Consider the following 20,901-nt stretch of genomic DNA (forward strand, 5'->3'; position numbering starts at 1 on the left):
TTGCTAAATAAACAATGAGATTGCATATCAGAATTATCGCTGGAGTCCAAACGCTTGTGTGCTCCCTGGAAATTGGTAACGAAAAATATACATAAATAATTCACTACTTTCAGCATTGTGTTTGGATAAGTTTCGTATTTTTTAATATAGTTTCCTATACAGAAAAGGAAATATTAATCGTCATAAATCAATATTTTTCTTAACTGTGAATGTCACATCAGCATTCTTACGTGTGTATATCACAAGTCAGTAGTTATTACGCAATAAGTCAATGTAAAACTGAGAATCACATTCAAAATACATGATGATATTTGTTTAAATGATTGTTTTTTTAATTTAATTACAAAGGGGTCTTTAATTTAATTTAATTACAAAGGCGTCTCTAGTGATGAACTTGTTTTCATTTCGTTCATTTTGGAAACTTACATTCAAAATTTAGTAGTTGGTAGATACTGTTTTTTAAAAGTTCCCAAAAAACTTAAGCAATTGTATGAATGTGTGCGTAACGGTTGTTGCTTTCAAAAGAGACAAATGGTAATCTTATTACGTTTTCTGAGAAGCGAATAACGTTTTGAAAATGTTGCTTAATACAAAACATTATTTTCTAAGTTTGCATTTCGCCATTGTTTAGAGAATGTGCCATGTAGTATTGGTAAAAGGATTGCTAGTTATTTTTGGAGATATTTAATTGAACCTTTGCTTTATTTACACTTGCAGGTTGGAGCAGATTCTGCAAAACTATCATCAGCAAATATGCAAATGATGAAATACGTTTTACGAGCTATGCCTGTAGTAATACTTCCATTTGCAATAAACTTCCCTGGGGTAAGTTACTATTGGACAGATACATCCTGTACTGGACATTTGGTATCGTAACAATAAAATAATAATATTATATGGATATACGTAGTAGAGATATTATAAACTTTTTCTAATCCTTTTCTGCATACTTTTTTTTTTTTATCTCTACGTGAACATATTTTAACTTTCTGTTCGTTAAGATTTTTGTAATTTACTTGTAGTATTAACTACTACAGCATTATTTTGTTTATAAAATTGAAGAAGTTTTTAATTGATATCAATGTTATATAGGAAATACAAGTTCTTAAAAAAAAAAAAATAAAACTGTTAATTTTATTTTCTCCTATATTTTGTTCTTTACGCTAAAAGCATCTGAGGGAGAATCCTTTGAAGAAAATAGTTACTGAAACACATGTTGGTCAAGTTTGTTTTCATCCGTGTATATAATAGATGCTTCTTTTTTGTATGCTGCAGGCCTATATACAAAAATATATTATTTCTCACTAACTAAAATATAGGAATTCTTACTTTTCATCACCATGAGCCATAGTGACCAGCTCCTGTTGTGACTGTGTAATTACTGCAAGTTTGAAAAATTACTAAAAAGAAATTTTTCCAATGGTAAGGACATTTATGCTTATTAATTTTTTTTATCATAGTTTAAGTAGATTTATTTGCGTTTCTTAGATTTATAATGTGGTTCCACCTTGTATCTAAAAATGCTGATCCAGATTTAATTCATGCACCTTTGTCCTTAAGTATGATTCATACGTTGCATTCTCTATTTGCGATGACGATTTGTGGTTTATTTTTGTCCTTTTTAATGGTGTGCTTTAGAGGCTGCTAATTGTTTAGATAGGTCTAGCACAGAATGTGTGCCTGACGTGCTAGGACTATTCATACACTAACGCTTATAATTTGTAAAGATATTTTCTGATTTCATCAGTAGTTTGAGTGCTGCATAAAACCTATACTTTCTAGATATTTTCTGTAATTTATGCGAGAGTGAACTCATTTTTCAAACTAGCAGTAAACAAAATCACAACAGGAGCTGGTTACTATGGCTCATGGTGGGTAAAGGTAGAATCGCTATATTTTCAGTTAGTGACAATTAATATGTTTTTGTATATAGGCTGTAAATAAGCATGTGCATGTTATAAAGACAGAAAATAAATGTCTAAGAAATTTGCAGCCCACACGAAGAAGTATTCATCACATACACAGATGAAGATAAACTAGGCAAGTATGTGGTTCAATAACTCTTGTTTTCTTCAACACATTCTCCTTCAGAAAATGTTTCCAGCATAGGAAAAAAAATATAAGGGGAAATTAAATACATAACGCAAGGCATGTGAAACACTTTACTTTTTGTATGATATACAGTTGCGTAAATCAAAATGAAAACCTTAACATATTATGATTTCAATGTTCATTATTAATTCTGCAACACATGCAAAGTCGTAAGACTGGAAGTTCGACATCTCATTTACTTGGTTTCAGTTTACACATCTATATGCATGTTCGCAGTGAATGCTTGCAAGAGGATTTTTAAAAGTAAGTTTTATGCCAATGTATAACCGTTCCCACTTTTGAAACTGGACAGTACAAAATTACACGAAGTAAAGCAGTGGTAGACTTGTGTGCTGCGTCACACTTAGCCTGGCAATCACAAGTGAGATCGAGCGCGAGCGTTTAGAATAACTGTTTTGAGAATGTTTATTTACTAGAATTTTGCAATGGAGTCTCTTCATATATTTACACACACACACACACACACATGAAAAGCAAAGAATATTATAAATCTGGTTTTAAGTATCTGTAAAGCAATATATTAAGGTTTTCATAGTGTATAATATGCAGTTATGTATATAAAATATGAAAAATATATAGTAGCTACTTTACCTTATGGGCATTGTTATATGATGGGAATTTCGATGTGTATACTTATCTGCTGACATCTTCCAGGACAATAGTACTTCAAATTGTCTAATCGGGTGTAGATCGAGTATAGATATCGAAATTATCAGCATATAATGAAATTCCAATACGCTTAAGATAAAGTACTATAATTTTATCATATTTATATACTTTTGAATAAAGTTTTACGAGATATTAACAGTGAACATTTGTGTATGACTAATTTTTGAAGAATTTAAAAAATATTTTTATGGATATTGCATGTATATACAAGATAACCAAAAAGAAAGTTCGTTTTTGATGTCTCATTTGATGAAGCACTCACAGAGAGGAAACGAAGTTACGTACAGGAAAGCGATGGGAGTTGGGGTAGTTTAACTATCGATCTGCGCCAATATAGGGACGTTGCGCATGTACAGCAATCACAGCTTGTCCAGTGTCGAAGAGAAATAGAGGTATCGAAGTAGCTCGTTCGTGGTTGTTTGCTGTATGACATTTCTTATATTCTTATATTCTTGCGGTTGATGTCAGCAGCCGCATCAAGTCAGTAAATACGTCAAGCATTTGGGGGAATGTGAATGAATGCACCGACAGGTATTGATTCCAGAAGTTCAGGTCGGGAGATCTAAGGCATTGTGGTGTACCCCGTAGTGATTGACACAAGTATTGGGTTTCGAGGTTCTGAAGGCTGCCGTAGAGAAGGACAACAATCAAACGTGTTTCCAAGGAAAGAGATTTCACCTGCACCACATAGGAAAGGTGTACAAGTTGACCAAATGGGTCTTCACACATTTTCGGCAGCTAACAAGGAAGATGAGTGACAGGTGTCATTGCTATCTTGGCACCGCACCACGTCCATACTTGGTCGAGTGCTTGTGAGTAACAAAGAATGAGTCCAGTACGACAATTCCAAGCATACCAGACATTGGTTGTCACCACGATATCTTGCACCTCTCACCTCAAGACCACCGCTGCACCCACGCAAGATTATGCTCAGTGTCTAGTGGACAAGTCAGCAAGTGGTGTATTACGAGTTCCTACCACCAGGCCACACCGTCACTGCGGATGCAACATGTGGTGCGGGACCTCATGTGGTGTTCTTCCCGGGTCTGATTTCCAGTGGTTCGGATTCCACGTTGAGCTGTAGGTCCACACCTGATTTAGCCTCGATGCTCAAAGGAGCAATAGATCCCAATCCAACCAACCAAACTCGCATGCCATTGAACCAGAAATCTTTCGTACCAAGGTAAGTACACTTCCACTGTGCCCGCAGATCGTTTAGACATAGAATTACAAACAAGAAAAAAGAAAGTTATCATAACTTTAAATTGGGTATGGTCAAAAGTTACATTTGTGTGGTTGGGGGGGGGGGGACTCTTGCGATTGATGGAGCCTGCCCCTTTCGATTACAAGACTGCTCTATGACCCCTCGTAGCGTAATCGCTAACCCTCTCGCCTTTGGTACGAGCGATCCCGGGTTCGATTTCCGGTGGGGACACTCGGTCGAAAAAATGTAATAACTTATTCAGGCCAGCCATCCTGAGTGAGGTTTTCCTCATTCACACTAGGCAAATGCCGGAATAGTAACCTTACTTAATGATTCCAAGTCGCTTCTTTCTTCCTCCCCAGTTCCTTAGACTCTGATCGCCAAGAGGCATCATGCCTCATACGTAACGGTTTAACAGCCGTAGCTGCCGAAAGCCCAGAAATCTAATTCATAATTCTAACAAGGCTGTTTACAGTGTCAACGGTTCACAATAGAATATGGCACCTGTGGTTTAAATGGCATTAATGTTTTGATTAGGATCCAGGATCACTTAGCGAATTGCTTCTTTCACATCATCTTAGCTTAAAATATGACCAAAGCAAACGCTTATTATTAACACTGTGTTATAGTTTTGGGAATATATCATTTCCTTCATAAAGTACATTCGGATAATGCGTCTGATGAAGGTGTCTAAATTATAGTTCGAAAACTAGAATGAGAACTTGGGGTGAAGTTCTGGTTTGGATATCGAAAGCGGCAGTTCAGAAACTCAACATACTCCTGTGACGCTTTATACCTTCTACACAACTTAATTCTCATTGTCTGTGACGATGCGAGACAAAAACTATACCGGAAAAAAAAAGAAAAAAATACACGTCGCAAGTCGCCATTCTCCGCGATTTACTTCCAGCTGATGCGAAACACGCGTTGAGTAGTCTTTCGACCGTTGTTCTATGCACCTGATGGGTCAGGTAATTGTCTGTGGGCTGTTTCTTGTATCTTGATCACGATCCTCTTCGGAAAACAATGCTGGACGTTTAAACGGATCGTTTCAGGTTGTTTCCATCCCTAAATCGTCGAAACTAGTGACATGTGCTATCGTCAGTTGCATTTTCCCCATACTTATTTTAAGCTTTTATTTACTGTAAATAAATAGCAATAATTAGAATATAGTCGAAATGGTGTACATATGTTTTTAAAATATAATCTCCACATGTTTAAGGAAGCTTTGTAACTTTCATTTTAAAATATGCGTTTCGAATATAATGTGTGAATAGTTTTAGTTACTCTATAACAGTTATATGATAAATCATCATTTTGAAAGTGTCTTCAATGTAAGCGCTGACTACGCGCCCTCAGCTGATATCGGTTATGGGCGTACCTTCCTGCGTGCGAGTGCTATACCAAACTCCCAGTATCTAAAGTTATTACCACACCCACCAGTTAACAGCTATCTTTCCAAAAGAATATTCCTCTGGAGGAGGAATGAAAGGACCACTAATTTCAAATAATCAACTTCACCAAGGTTGTTTCCGACCAGATCGGTTTAAGATCTCCCTCTCTCCCTTATTTCCTTTAACTTATTCAAGAGAGGCAGAGACAAAAGATGGGTTAAATATCTCTTAATCCTTTAAATATCCTCGTACAACCTTTCTTGTCGACCAATTCTAAATTAACCAATTTATTCACCCTGTTTGCAAAAATCTAGGGGAGTTCTTAGTATAACTAGCATACCAGACTCAAATTATAATGAAAACTCATCAAGTTTCCTCTTCCAGACATCTTTATTTCAATAAAGAGCGAATGAAAGCAGAGAATAGTCTATGATCTCAAGATAAAATATTTATCTGTCTCTATTTGTCCTCCCGGAGACTGAGAGGGACTTAAGTATATCTCCATCCTAATCCCTAAAGAATAGGGAATTAGTTCCTACTATAATAGATCTAAGAATTTCTTACTTCAGTCATTAAGACAAAATTACATAAACTAATACTCTAATTAATCAGGATCCACTCAGGAAGCGTTCTCTTACAAGCTGATGAAGTGAATCAATGTACAGTACTAAAGGTGCCTTCACCACTTATCCAGCACCTGGCGTAAACCTAAGCGAGGAAAAGCCCGGAACCAGATCTTCCTCAAGAGGAATACTATCTAACAAAATTTATTAGGAATAGGTTCAACGAGGATATAGGAACAGACCCCAATAAGAGGCCTTTCTAGATCAGCATTCAGATCTATAGAGAGAGGTTAAATTCACCCGTTCCAGTCCCCTAGCATTCTAGAGCAGAACTAAGTGTGTTTTTAAAAACAAACTATCAGCCTTATATAGCCAGACGTCGGCCGGACTCGAACCCGGAGCCTTCCAATTCAAAAGCAATAAGCCTGGCTACAGGACCCAAGCAAGGAGCCCAGGCAAACTCAATGTAAACTACAAACACTAAATATCCTAGTTAAAATGCTTAAAGAGAAATCGCGAGCTAAACATTATCCAAATATATATATATATATGTTTATTTCCTTAGATTGAGAAGTAAAACAAATATAGCTCTAAGCTACCCCGTGGACTCTCTTGCCCACTCGCTATACTATACATGAACTTGTCGGCTTATTCTGAAAATACCCGTACGACAGTCATCATTTAGACTGTTCTAACCAAGGAACTCCCATCCCCTGAAATGGAACCAGAGAAGGACAAAACTGCCTCTCCCGCTATTCGAAGCACTAAATGGTTCCCCGCCTCAAGAGAATGCCTTCTATATATATATATATATATGAGAGGTTCGGAAAGATATCAAAGTGTTTTTCTAGCAAAACTACCTATTGGCCCATATAGATGGCATAGACGGAATAAAAGAAAACGAAAGTAAACCCAGGTCCCCGTTCCCCTCCGTCTGTATCCTAAATGTTGCTGGCAACGGACAATGTTTTCAACTAACATTCGTTATCTATAAAAAGAGGATTTTTTTTTTTTTTTCGTTTATATGCTACAGAAAAGAATATGCAAGATTAATATATGGATTATACATGTAGAGACCTGCTCGGGCCGAACTTTTCGGCCCCAACCCAATCCAGCCCGAACGTACCTAGGCCCAGCCCGGGCCCGAAAAGTTTTGGAGATTTTCGGCCCGAGCCCGGCCCGATAAGTTTTTCAAAATTCTTGGCCCAAACCCGGCCCGGGCCCGATAAATTTTAAAAGTTTTTGACCCGACCCCGGCCCGATATTTTTTTTTAAAAATTAGCTCGAGCCTGAATCTTTTTAAAAATTTAGTACTAAATTTGACCTAACCGTCAGAAACATTTTCTAAACTCTGGTTCACAACCTGACGCTTGCCTCTCGAATGGTACCATTGCCTCTTAGAACTTTGCCTGTCATCGAGAGAACAAAAACTCCATTCCCTGTAACAAAAATCTAACTTAATTGATTTTTAGTATAAAGTGAAAATGGCAATATTGTTTAGCGACAGGCAAAACATTCCCACCCCTTCTTTTTATATTTTGAGTTCAGTGAAGGTCAAGGTCAGAGCTCAATTTACCGCATAATGCCTGCAATCCTCTATAGTGAAAGTGGAGCCGCTAAGCATCACAAACTGTAAATAGCTATTGCATTTTTCGCGGACACACTTTTTCAACGTTTGGCTTTATTCCAATTATCGTTTAACGAAAGTCAATAATTATTAAAGAATTGCAATTGATCGGCCCCAGCCCGGCCCGATCTGAAGAGAAATCAGTGTCGGCCAGCCCAAGCCCGGCCCAAAGAAAAAACAGTGTCGGCCCGCCCCAAAGAAATAACAGAGTCGGCCCGCCCAAGCCTTTACCTTTGAAACTAGCGCTGCTTTATCTTATATTGTAATTACAAATATACAAAAATATATTCATGTTTATGTATATATATATATATATATATATATATATATATATATATATATATATATATATAAAATATAGTTACCTTGAAATATATATGTACAATAATAATTACAATAATAGAAATATATAAGAAACTAGCAAGTGGCCCTGAAGGGGTCCCTTGCATCAATTAGAGATCAATGAATATATGATTGATCCAGATTGCTAGAAGGTAAAGTAGTTCTTTTCCAGATTGTTCAAATTGAGCAAGCGATAGCTGTTGAAGATCTTCCTGTTGCTCTGGTTTAAATAACTGAAGAACTCTACACATATACAGACACACAATTTTTAGATTTTAATATCCAGGAACAATTTTTTCGTAACACTATAACAATAATGGACCAGTGACATCGTAAAGTTAAAAGATAATCATAGCTTTCACGTATTAACATTTATGAACGAGTGTCAGTTTGAATGTTGACAGATTGATTAGGAAGAGAAAGAGGTTTAAATTGTTTGCGTTCAAACTACTATAGTAGATAGTGAGATTATTAGTTTTATATTTATTGGTTGTATAATTTTTGAATTCCAGGCCATACTGTGCTATTGGGTATCGACGAATTTTATATCGTTGGCGCAAGTTGGATTCCTTCGAATACCTGCTGTACGAGACTATTTTAAGATTGATCCTTTAGTGCGTCATACTCCCGATACGTTACCTGTGAAGCCAAAAGGATTCGTGGAAGGGTTTAAAGAATGTAAGTTAAACTTATTTTTATGCTTCCAGGAGATATTTTGAGATTATTTGTATGTCCACATTCTATCATTATACTTAGTTGCTTCATAAAAACTGTCAGAAATTTGGAAATGAAACACAGGCACAGTGTTGACAATATATTGGTGTCCTTTTGCAAGATGATACAGGAAAGTATGGAGCATGAAGAACACCAATCAGTTTTCAAAATGTCCACATTAAAAGCCTGGACATAGTCCCGGAGTTTGGATGGCCAATTGCCAATGGAATTACGGACAGTGTCGATCGGGAAGTGGCGGGCTGCCTTGACAAGAGCGCGCTTCAAGGAGTCCATATTAGGACTTCTCTTCTTGCAGATCACTAATTGAAGCACTGACCTGTTTGTAGTCGAGAGAGTTCAGATCGGAGCTGCTAGAGTGTAATGTGAAGATGAAGTTTGGGTCGTTGGTTCATAGCCTCTTGTGTTTACCATACCTTATGAACAGGAGCAGAATCCTGTTGGAAGATCCACTGTTTGTTGGGGAACATGATGATATTCAGTGGTTTCACAGTAGGCTCCAACATTGTGTGTTGGTACCCGGTGTCTCTATCGCTTGTTTTCAAACTTACAAAAATGGAGCCATTTTGTGCTGTTGAAGCTCACGTCCCACCATACCATAGGCTATGCCGGGTGGTGGGACCTTTGCATCCTGGAAACACGTTCAGCAGCTTGCACTAATGATGATGCGTACACACGGTCCTTTTGACTGCTCAGCGTTGAATAACTTTTCGTCGGAAAAGAGAATTGTCCTGTGACAATTTCTGCGTAACCCTTGAGATATTTGTCTTTCACCATTCTCTGCTAGGATAATGCATCAGTCAGGAAATGACCTGTACGGTATTTGTAGGCTTTGATTCCCCAGGTCCTGATTGAGCATTTGTGACATGGTTGATCTCGAAATGTATATCTCTCGGAACATCACTGATTGAGTATTGACGGGATTTCGTCGAATCCTTACGGCCTCAACTGCCTGTGCTGTTCACACTGTGCGCTGCCAGTTATTGACACTTCCTGTTTCATTGAATGGTGCGGTAGGCAAATCATTTACTGATTTGCATCGGTTTCAGAGGCGAAGATCCGTGGTGGTGCATACACACCTTGTATAGCGCTATGCTTGCAACACGATTCTCGTAATCGCACCAGTCCATCGTTATATGTTTCCTCTGCCACGCGTCTCACCGTGGAATGGCCAGTTCAGGGACCCACTTCGCCCGTTATACCCAGATGGCATCATTCGCTCATACCAGCATGGTTAAAGGTGGTCAAAATCTCTGACAGTATTTATGAAATAATAGATATATACAGATAAGTAGTTATTAAAATAATGAAAATACCTTAACAAATTGCAACTTGCCTGATTAATACGACGTTGGATCACATTGAACGTTACTGCAGCTTATATTTGTCGTGGAATTGAGACATATTACTCATGAATCGTTTCTAGAAGAATAATGGACCAGGGACCATCTATACATTGTAGTATTCAGAAGGAGTGTTTTCCAAGTGTAAAATATTTCTTTTTTAAAAAAAATCTGAAAGCAGGCTCATATGATCTCTCTTTTAAGGTATAACAGTTTGCAAAACATTATTAGAAAATAGTATCAAAATACATACGCAAGCAAAATATCATCAAATAAATAATGTCAAATTAAAGTAATAATCTTACCATCTTGTTCTTAGTAACAGCTTATAGGTGTGAGTTTTGAGCAGGGTGGATTGATTTAAATCAGTCTGATTTAAATCAAATTCTGAAATGAATTAATTTAAAGTGAAAGTAAGTAAAATCCCGTTTCTCTTCTGTTATTTCGATTATGGAAGATAATAATCATAATACAGTGGGACTCAAATGTATGTAAGCACAGCATGAAACGAGTATCATGTGGGAACTATCAGGGAAAATCCCGTTTGAACGGGTTACGGGTGAACCCTGCTTTCTTCTCTTTGTAACACAGGGTTTTAAAATTTCTGTTCCAACGGGGAAATCACCATAGACATTTAAGATGAAAGCTCTTTTGTGTTCATGTCTATTTGTTTCCAGATAATAGGGGCGTATTTAGAGGGTTCGATCCCCTCTCCGAAACAAAAACAAAAAAAAAAAAAAAAAATTTTAAAATTTTGGGCGAAATTTATGTACTAAATACATAGAAGTTCCTCGGGATCGTAATACGACAAATTTTGGATACGTTAAAATATCGAATAATACTTTTGATAAAGTGGATACTTGACCCCATTGCAGAACATGCCGCGATCTGCGATGTGATCGCAGAAAATTTGCCGCGCTTGTGCAGGAAAAATTGTAAGAGGAAATAAAATAGCCAACAGAAAAGTATAAAAACGTGCCTGGTATGTATAGATGTCTTAAATGCACGAACAACTCGCATTTGAACTGTTTTTCACGTCACATAAAGCATATTTTTAACAATCACAAGTGTTTCTTCTTCTGGAACTCATCATCTTGATTTTTCTTTTTATTTTGGAATTTCTGCAGGGAATTCGTGTTATTATTCAGTTCAAAATCTCTTATCATCGCGAATTGTGTCGAGGAATTTGAAGCTTTAAAATATATAAAACGATAATTATGCCTGTTGTGCTGTATGGTTGTGAAACATGGTCGCTTACGCTGAGGGAAGAACGCAGACTGAAAGTATTTGAGTTTAAAATCCTGAAACGAATATTCGGAACCAAAAGGAACGGAAATGAGAAATGGCGAAAACTTCATGATGAGAAACTGCATAATTTATACCATTCACCAAACATTGTTAGGGTCATCAAATCTTGGAGGTTCAGGTGGGCAGGACTGTAGCGAGAATGGAAGAAAGTAGGAACGCTTTCAAAGTTTTAACTGGAAGTCCAATCCGAAAACGACCATTAGGAAGACCTAGTCGCACATGGGAGGGCAATATTAAGATGGATCTCGCAGAAATAAGAATACAAAATAAAAACTGGATTCAGTTGACTAAGGATAGAAGTCAGGAGAGCTTTTGTGAACATGGCATTGAACCTCCGGGTTCCATAGGTCATAGAGTGAGTTTGAGCAAATACAAAACAGAATACTTTTTTTTTTTTTTTTTTTTTTTTTCAGTAAGAACAACATATTAGGTGTCCAAACGTCAGAGTAAATAATGCCGAAAAACGGTAAATGGGACATCCGTGCCCATCAAACAGTGATGCCATTCATCAATGTGAAATCTGGATACATATGATGTTAACGTTTATTGATAGCATGTAGAGCAGGCATGTCAAACTCGCGAGCCGCATGCTACCTTTGACTCATTTTTCTGCGGCTCTTGGTTCAGCCTGAGGTGATAAATATATAATTTCCTTATTTACAAAATAGTATTGACGTTGAGAAAGTTCCAGTTTGTTTACAGATGAATGAATAATGATTCAGTGTAACTCAACTCTAAAGCAAAAACTTAGTGATGTGGATATCCCCGAATTTTACAAATACTTGCGTGTGCGTTTTCCAGAAACTTCCAAATTTGCATCGTACGTAATTTCCATATTTGATAGCGTAAACAACTTTTCTCACTCATGGAAAGAATAAAGTCCCCAGCAAATTCCGAATTAACAGACATTCACATGGCCTCTGTTCGAAAATCATTAATGCGAGCAGCATGTCTTCAGACATCCGAAGGTTGGTTGCCGGGAAATGAGGGGAAAGAAACAATAGAAGTATCCATGTACCTAGTACTAACCGCATTACCTTTTTTTTTTTTTTTTTCCTTTCTTCTTTTCCAATAAAGAACTACAATATTAGGTGAGATTTTATGTATTTATTCACTTTTTAAACACATCAAGTATGGAAATGCCTTTTCTTTTTCGGCCCGCACTACTGTGCTATGACTGCTATTTGGTCCAGTTGAGATACTGTGTTTGACCATGCCTCCTGTATAGTATGTGTAATGTTACCAACATTTTTTATACATCGCGTAAGCACACTTGAAGATATTTAAATTTTCTTAAAATTTTACTATTGTCTGGATTCACGTTCCTTAGAATTTATTGTGTCATTGAAAGATTTACTTAGAAAGCGTTAGTATTTTGTAAATAACCTTAGTTTCAACAGATTGCCTCGTTGATAACACTAGTTAACAAATTTAAACTTTTTGTTTGTTACATGAGAAAAATCACCTGATCTTAAAGGAACTTTTTGCGCTGAATTCGAATATGCACTCGGTTTCTCTCCATCACGTACAGTTTTCCCGTAACAGAGGGATTTTCGGGAAATTCCCTCAAAAATTTCCCTTTTTCAGATATTTTATTCCCCTAGCTCCTGTCCCCTTACATATAGTAACATAGAAATTATACCTAAGTATACCTTGATTTATATTTAATAAACCCTAAAAGTTTCGTAAAAATCGCTTTGTTCTTTCTAGAGAAATAAATATATTTGTATGTATACTGTGTGCACTGTTTATTGCACCTAATAGTAATGCTTTCAGATCTCCTGAGTTGGGGTAAAAACGATTTGCTTTATTACTACAAACACAGACATAAAAATGAATATTTACAATAGTCAACAACACACTTGTATTGCTCTCTCTAAATTAGAAACGTGTATAAAAATAGAATGTACTTCCAACGTATATTTTTTGTAAACGTACAGTATATGTATATCTTAATACATATATATACAATTCTCCAAGTTCTCCATATATATAAAATTCTCCATATATATATACAAGGCTCCAGCAGTGGAACTTATTGGATGCAGAAACGAACATATCAGTGTACAGGAAAAGGCATGTTCAATTTTCAAGCTATTTCTCAATGCAAGATAATGTGTGCGTATGTACGGATATAAATGGGTTGATGGCGGAGCTAGGAATTCCTTACGTTCCAGAAGAATGGAGGTTATTTATCGACGCGTCAAAGGTCAGCCTTAAAGCTGTCCTTTTACATAATGGAAATAAAAAACCTTCTATACCACTTGCGCACTCAGTGAAGATTAAGGAATCCTATGACACCATGTCAACTTTGCTAAATCTTATAAATTACAAGGACCATTGTTGGCAAATATGTTGTGATCTCAAGGTAGTTGGTATTTTATTAGGACTGCAGTGCGGTTACACGAAGTACCAATGTTTTTTATGTTTATGGGATAGCCGAGCTGATGACAAACATTATGAAGTGAAGGAATGGGAACCTAGAGTGAATTACGTACCTGGAGAATGCAACGTCAAATACGCTCCTTTAGTAGATCCTAATAAGATATTACTACCGCCACTTCATATCAAGTTAGGACTTATGAAAAACTTTGTCAAAGCCATGGACACATCTGGTGAAGGTTTCAAGTATTTGCGAGATAAGTTCCCTAACCTGAGTGATGCTAAGATTTCAGCGGGAGTGTTTATTGGTCCCCAAATTAGGAAATTAATGCTTGATGATAGCTTTGACAGCAAGTTAAACAGTGCTGAGCTAGCTGCCTGGACAGCATTTAAGTGTGTTGTGCGCAACTTTCTGGGCAATAACAAAGCTGAGAGTTACACAGAAATCGTACAGGACATGATACAGAAATACAAAGAGTTGGGTTGTAGGATGTCTTTAAAAATCCACTTTTTGCACTCCCACCTCAGCTTCTTTCCTGCTAACCTAGGTGCTCTCAGCGACGAACAGGGGGAAAGATTCCACCAAAATATAATGGCAATGGAGAAAAGGTACCAGGGACGATGGCATCCTTCAATGATGGGGGACTGTTGTTGGGGTCTTGTTAGAGAATGCAACATTTCTTACAAAAGAAGGAAGTAGTGTACGTTTTTGTAACCCAATGGAAGTTTCATATATTGTGATAGTTTTGATTGTCTTTTCATGACCTTTTGGTACATTTGTATTATTGTTTATTGTAAATTGTCACACTTGTAAATTATATTGTATTATATTTTATATATGTGTTTGTGGTAATAAAGCAAAACGTTTTACCTCAACTTAAGAGATCTGAAAGCATTACTATAAGGTGCAATAAACAGTACACACAGTATACATACAAACATATTTATTTCTCTAGAAAGAATAAAGCGATTATTACGAAACTTGGAGGGTTTGTTAAATATGAATCAAAGTATACTTAGGTATAATTTCTATGTTAGTATATGCAAGGGGACAAGATCTTGGGGTGTAAAATAAACGAAAAGGGAAATTTTTGAGGGATTTTCCCGAAAATCTTTCTGTTACGGGAAAATCGTACGTGATGGAGAAAAACCGAGTGCATATTCGAATTCAGCGCAAAAAGTTCCTTTAAGAACAGGTATTTCCTTTTATGTAACAAAACCTTTGTTAACTAGTGTAATCATCTATTGTCACCCATTGAAATCGGTACTAGATTTTTATTTATTTATTTATTGTCATTGAAGTATGGGTTCATTGATGTCTTCAAGCAGGTGCTATAACTTTTTATTTAGTATTATTTATTTATTTACGGCCATTACAGGTATAACTGTGAAATGTTGGACCTTCAGAAGGAGCATCTAAATCTGCTCTTAGGGTTTTAAAAATCATTTTACAGATGGGAGACATTTCTACTTCAATTGCTTCAGCTGAAAGTTGCGCTACGGCTTACTGTTTTTTAACTGGCCATGAATGTTGAATAAAGTTCGAATCGGGGTATTGAGCGGGCATGGAGAGATGTTGAAGCATTAGTATGTTCCTTAAACCACACCTGACCAGGTCTTCAAGTGTGTATTGGCGTATTGTCATTTTGGAAAATTTCATTATTAGGAAACTGCACTGTAGAATGCACCTCGTCACCTATAATGTCTACATAATCATATGCGGTAATTCGTTGTTTGAGAGTAATAATCTCACTGTATAATCCAGTGGTGGCTTGAGTATGCACCTTATCGTATCACTGTAATTTGACAGTGATATACTCCATTTAAATTCTCTAGATAAAAAAAGAAGAAAAACAATGGAATCCAGTTATCGCGATGGCCCGAAGTTTTTGACTGGTGGAGGGATTTTCTGTAGTGAGTAGGACTGTACCGATATTTCCAGTTCCGACACCGAAGCGTTGAGATCAAATACCCCTTGGTGCCAAAGTCGCCCAACACTGCGAGGTACCGAATCCCAGGTATCCAAACCGTCAGACCCTAACCAATTTCTGGGAGCTTCCTGAAAACTAGAAAAAGCTCAATATCCCGGTCGTTTAGATTACAGTTGTACCAAGTGCACTACCGGAGCCAATGCTTCGTACAGGATTCTCATCCCATCATTTCCGCGCTATCGGTAGGGATCCAAGGTTATGAAATCACAATTCGACCACGGATGTTCAGGTTATGCCGCTTTAGTCGAGCTGTGATTATAGAAAGTGTTAATTCTAGACGCTGATTGAGTTGTGCAGCCAGTTATGCCACATTACCTTTGTGGTCCTTTGCGAGAATCCTTTTCAGTGTTCAGTGGTCGATTCCGTCAGAACGACTGTTGAACCTTGTGATTTTTCTCCATGTGGGGGTCAAAGATAATGTCTTTGTGTCACTGTTATCAGAGGAGATTATGCTTAAACTGCAAGCGCATAACGATTTATACGGTATTACTGGAACCCTCATGGAAGTTATCCTTAGACATTGGACGACCCTCATTATCTTATTTTTTAAAAGAAATCTAGTCATTTTAACTATAAGTTAGTCATTGTGTTGAAATTGTTTTATATATTTATTTATTTATTTCAGCATGGACCAATATGAAGATATCTAGGGAACTGGAAGACAGGCAGCGAATAGATGAGATGAGATTCAAGAGAGCTGGAAGAGCTCCGATAGTAAAAACTTACAAATACGATCCGACTCAACAGCGAGAAGCTCAACAACATCCGTCGGTAGTAGCAAAGAAGAGAGAACCTTCTGGTACATAGTGTACTATGTTGTTGATATTCATGTATCATATACAAAGTAATATAATATAGTAGTTTGTTTTTCCAACTTTTCTTATTATTTCTCAGAAGTTCAGTAAAATAGAGAAAAATACACATTAGCAAGTTGCTTAACTAGGAAATGGCTTACACTTCATTCATATTGATCGTAAAGTGGAAGAAAATTGCTGTCCAGCTAAGTACCAAAGCTGAAGAACCTAACAGAACATCGACCATGTTCATATTGCATTATTTCTTTCTTGATTTGGTAGCCACATTGAAAGTTTTCTTAGAAGCAATGGCTTAATAAATCTGACGTGTCTGAGCTGCTGTAAGATATCATAACAATAATTTGTTCAATACTTTTTCTTTTTACTCTGCTGTAAGAACTTTTAGGATTATTTTACTTTGTTGTGTGTATACTCACTAAGTCATGTGAAAGTCGTTGCACTGTCTCATTGACTGGTAGTTACGATGTCAGTCGTTCTGGAAATTACGTAGTTAAGTTTTTTAGCCTAACGTCTCACGATTATGCTCTGAGGCTAAAGGAAATTATTGTAATGAACGAAATGGTGGAATAAAGGTGAAAGGAAACGGGAGAACCCCGAGTACATCCACGCACACTATATCTGTCATTACAAAACCCACTTGGCGAGAGCTGGGATCAAACCAGGAACGCTCTACCAATGAGCAACAGCCGCACCCTATATAGTTTTATCAGTCGATGTGCTTATCATACTGATAATTAGGATGCTTGGTCCCTGTCGTAACGAAAGTTAACGGTTTCATGAATGTACTAGGCCATTTTTTGACTTCCAGGCTTTTAACCATTTTGACAGAACAATTTGTGTATGTAGTGTACGATCTTTGTTACGTATCTATTTAAGGAATTTCCAGATAGTTTGCGAGATAAAGCTGAATAAAAACTCATTGTGATGCCCGGTCACTGGATTTGAACTCGAAACCACTCTATTACGAAGTAAGAACTACCCCTAAGAAAATAGTAACATTTTGTTGGAAATTCAGCTGCTGCTTTCATAGTTTACGTAATTCCAGCAACAGACCATATCCACTAAGCATGGTCCTGACTTACAAAACAGAAGCTCAATATCCAAAGTTAATATGATCCTAGTATCTAATCTATCCGATTGAAACTGTATTATTTATTATTAAGCAGTATTCACAATTTCGTCACTCAATCTTACAAGCTAAAAACAAAAGTGCTTTCACGCCATTAGCTTTTGTTTCATCAGTAACCGGAGAATAACTGGACCAATTTGAATGATTGTTTCCTTCATACACACACACAAAATTCAGTGTACAGCCGAGGACTGTGAAGTTGCAAATGATGTTAAACACCTATGAAATGGTAACTCAGGAAACAATCTTAATTGGTTTTGTTATAAACTTATTTATCTTTTCTCTGTAGTTTCGCGTCCTCTTTAATATCAGTTTCAGAATCTATTTCAGAACTGAGTCCAAAAGTGATTTATCAGTAAATCTGCGTAGTCTGGAATCGGTTTTTCGGTTACACCTATCGGTTCCATTAACAATACTACATGTGGTAAATTCAAATCAGAATTATTTTTGTAAGCCCTTATTCTTACTCATTGGTAGTATTGGATGCCAGTAAATCCTTTCTACAGTCCTATCACTTCTTTAATTTTACTTTTTTAGTTCTATGTAATTATTGGCAGACGTCTACAACTCCTTTTATTATTATTATTTATCTTATTTCTTCAATGGAGTATATTATTAATGTGGGTAGCATTCGAATAATTTCGAACAGGGAAAAGCGCGTGATTTTAAGAGTTAATACGTACTTACGATAAATGTGAAATTGAATTGTCCATATGGGTTGTTTCGTTCGTCGAAACTACAAAATATTTGGACAGTTCAATTTCACTTTATCGTAAGTATTAACACTCAAAATGGTGTGTTTTTCTGTGTAGTATATCCTGTAATTTTAAATGCAAGGACAGCATTGATTTGAAAGATTGAAAAGAACATCGTGAAAATTAGAATTTACGAGCTCTTAAAATTCGAATAATAAGGCAATAGAACATTTTTTTCTTTGAATTTTCGACCACTTATCGGAATGAAAAGTAAGCAAATAATGGTAAGAAAAAGTGTTAGAATAATTTTAACTCCACTGAAGTATAGTGGCTACATTCAAACCATTCTAGGCGGCGTCAAAGAAAGCGGCACACCATTAATACAACCCACGCCCCATTGACAAGATGGATGTCGTAAACAAAGTCCCTTCAATTCAGGTATGGTCTTCCTTGTGCACTGCTTAAAGAAAGAACGGTCTTGATATTTGTACACTCACTAGCCCTTTCTGTCCTTTCTGTGTATGTTTAACAGTAAGGATGTGCCAATGATTTAGTTGCTGCTTCGCGTTTTATAACCAATTTCTTTTTTCCTTTATTATTTTCATTTTTGTAATTTATGTTTATCTAGTTCGTTATGCACTTGCTTCTTGCCGAAATATCAGAATGAATTAGATAATAGGTCAACATTCACCAAAAGTGACAGATGGTAAATTATTCTTATTAGTTAAGTATTGGCGACTAATGAAAGCGGGATTTTAAAAATATTGCACTGTTCAACAACGAAAATGTAATTCTTATTGATTTTGTGGTGCTGATCACGAATTTGAAAGTTATTTTCGAATATTAGCTCTACTTTTCGTTTTACAGGCATGTCTAATAATAACGCTTTAAAAATAAATATATTCGCTTCGTTTGGGGTAAAATGTTACACTGATCCGGCAACACTGGAGAAACTATATGAACGCTTGGTTTCATTGTGTTCCTTATCTCAGTGGTGTTCTGCTGCTGTTAGAAAAGACAGGTTTAGTGCAGTTATCAGCGTTTTGGGTGTGACGTTTGTGTAGTGCAGGACATAAAAATACAACTACAAGTACGCAAAAATACTGGTATTTCGAATGTATATTTTTAAATAGTTGTCGGAACTATTTCAAGTGACATTTTGAGGATTTCAATAAACAAAAATGCCGCAAAATTGTGTAAAATGATAGCTTCTGCTACGTGTGTGGGGAAGTAACATTTTCCTCACAAAAGCAGACTATAACACCACTAATAAGAAAAGCCTATCAATATTACTTTGGTTGTAACATTGGAGACCAAGATAAATCTTGGGCACCCCACATTGTGTGTAACACTTGTGCCAGCAATCTAAGAAATTGGATTAATGGGAAGGGGCGCTCAATGTCTTGCAGTGCCCATGATTTGGAGGGAGCCAAGCGACATCAGAGACTGTTATTTTTGTATGGTTCCTTCCGTCAAGAAGGGAATTTCCACGAAGAAGAAGCGGGCCTTGATCTATCCTAACATTCCTTCTGCAATGCGCCCTGTTCCACATGGAGAAGGACTACCTGTTCCTGACCCACCTAAAGAATACGATCTTTTTTCTGATGATGATCAAGCAGTTGAAGCTCCTAAATCAAGTACTTCGAAGAACCCTACGTTTGTTGTAGAAGAACCTCTATGTGAACCACATAGACTTACTCAAGAGGAACTAAGTGATCTAATCAGAGACTTGGACCTCTCGAAAAGCAAAGCCGAAATTTTAGCGTCACGCTTAAAGCAATGGAATTTATTGCAGGAAAAAGTAAATATTTCAGTGTATCGGAATAGGGAGAAGATGTTCACTTCATTTTTTACTATGGAAGACACACTTGTGGCATGTACAGATGTAAATGGTCTCATGAGGGCACTTAAAATTAATTACGAACCTACGGAGTGGAGGCTCTTTATAGATTCGTCCAAGGTGAGTTTAAAGGCAGTGCTTTTATATATTGGAAATGAACTTCCTTCAATTCCTGTAGGTTACGCAGTTCATATGAAGGAATCTTATGAAAACTTGAAACGTTTACTTCAAGCCATTAAACATTACGATTTTCAGTAGCTCATTTGTGGTGACCTTAAAGTAATAGCACTGTTGCTAGGTATGCAGTTAGGGTATACAAAGTATTGTTGCTTTATATGTGAATGGGACAGTAGAGATCGTGGATCTCATTACCGCAAAAGTGATTGGAGTACCAGAGAAACTCTTCAGCCGGGAGTGAAAAATGTGCAGCATGAACCACTGGTAGATCGTAACCGAATTTTGCTTCCCCCTCTACATATTAAATTAGGTCTTATGAAAAGTTTTGTTAAGAGCATGAACCAAGAGGACGAGGCCTATAAGTACCTAAGAGGACAATTCCCTCGATTAAGTGATGCCAAAGTTAAAGAGGGTGTTTTCATAGGGCCACAGATTAGGCAACTATTCAAAGATCACAAGTTCGACGAAATTCTCCAAGGTGAGGAGAAAGCTGCGTGGGAAAGCTTGAAGAGTGTTTGTTCACAGTTCTTGGGAAGACACCGAGCAACAAATTACAAACAACTGGTAGCAAAGTTGTT

General features: G+C 36.8%; 1 protein-coding gene across 1 annotated transcript in view; it reads left to right on the top strand.

Annotated features, from left to right (window-relative positions):
- OXA1L (OXA1L mitochondrial inner membrane protein) overlaps positions 1–16,541 on the top strand; it is a 43,237-nt gene extending 26,696 nt beyond the window's left edge. The window contains exons 6-8 of the mRNA XM_081765391.1: positions 718–825; positions 8,424–8,589; positions 16,293–16,541. Coding sequence (XP_081621517.1) covers positions 718–825; positions 8,424–8,589; positions 16,293–16,474 — 456 coding nt within the window. The 3' untranslated portion in view covers positions 16,475–16,541. The remainder of the gene's footprint in view (positions 1–717; positions 826–8,423; positions 8,590–16,292) is intronic.
- The last annotated feature ends 4,360 nt before the right edge of the window (positions 16,542–20,901 follow it).

The sequence above is a fragment of the Thermobia domestica genome, chromosome 7 (genome assembly GCF_964235325.1).
Source record: "Thermobia domestica chromosome 7, izTheDome1.hap1.1, whole genome shotgun sequence".
In the NCBI taxonomy this organism is placed as follows: Eukaryota; Metazoa; Arthropoda; class Insecta; order Zygentoma; family Lepismatidae; genus Thermobia; species Thermobia domestica.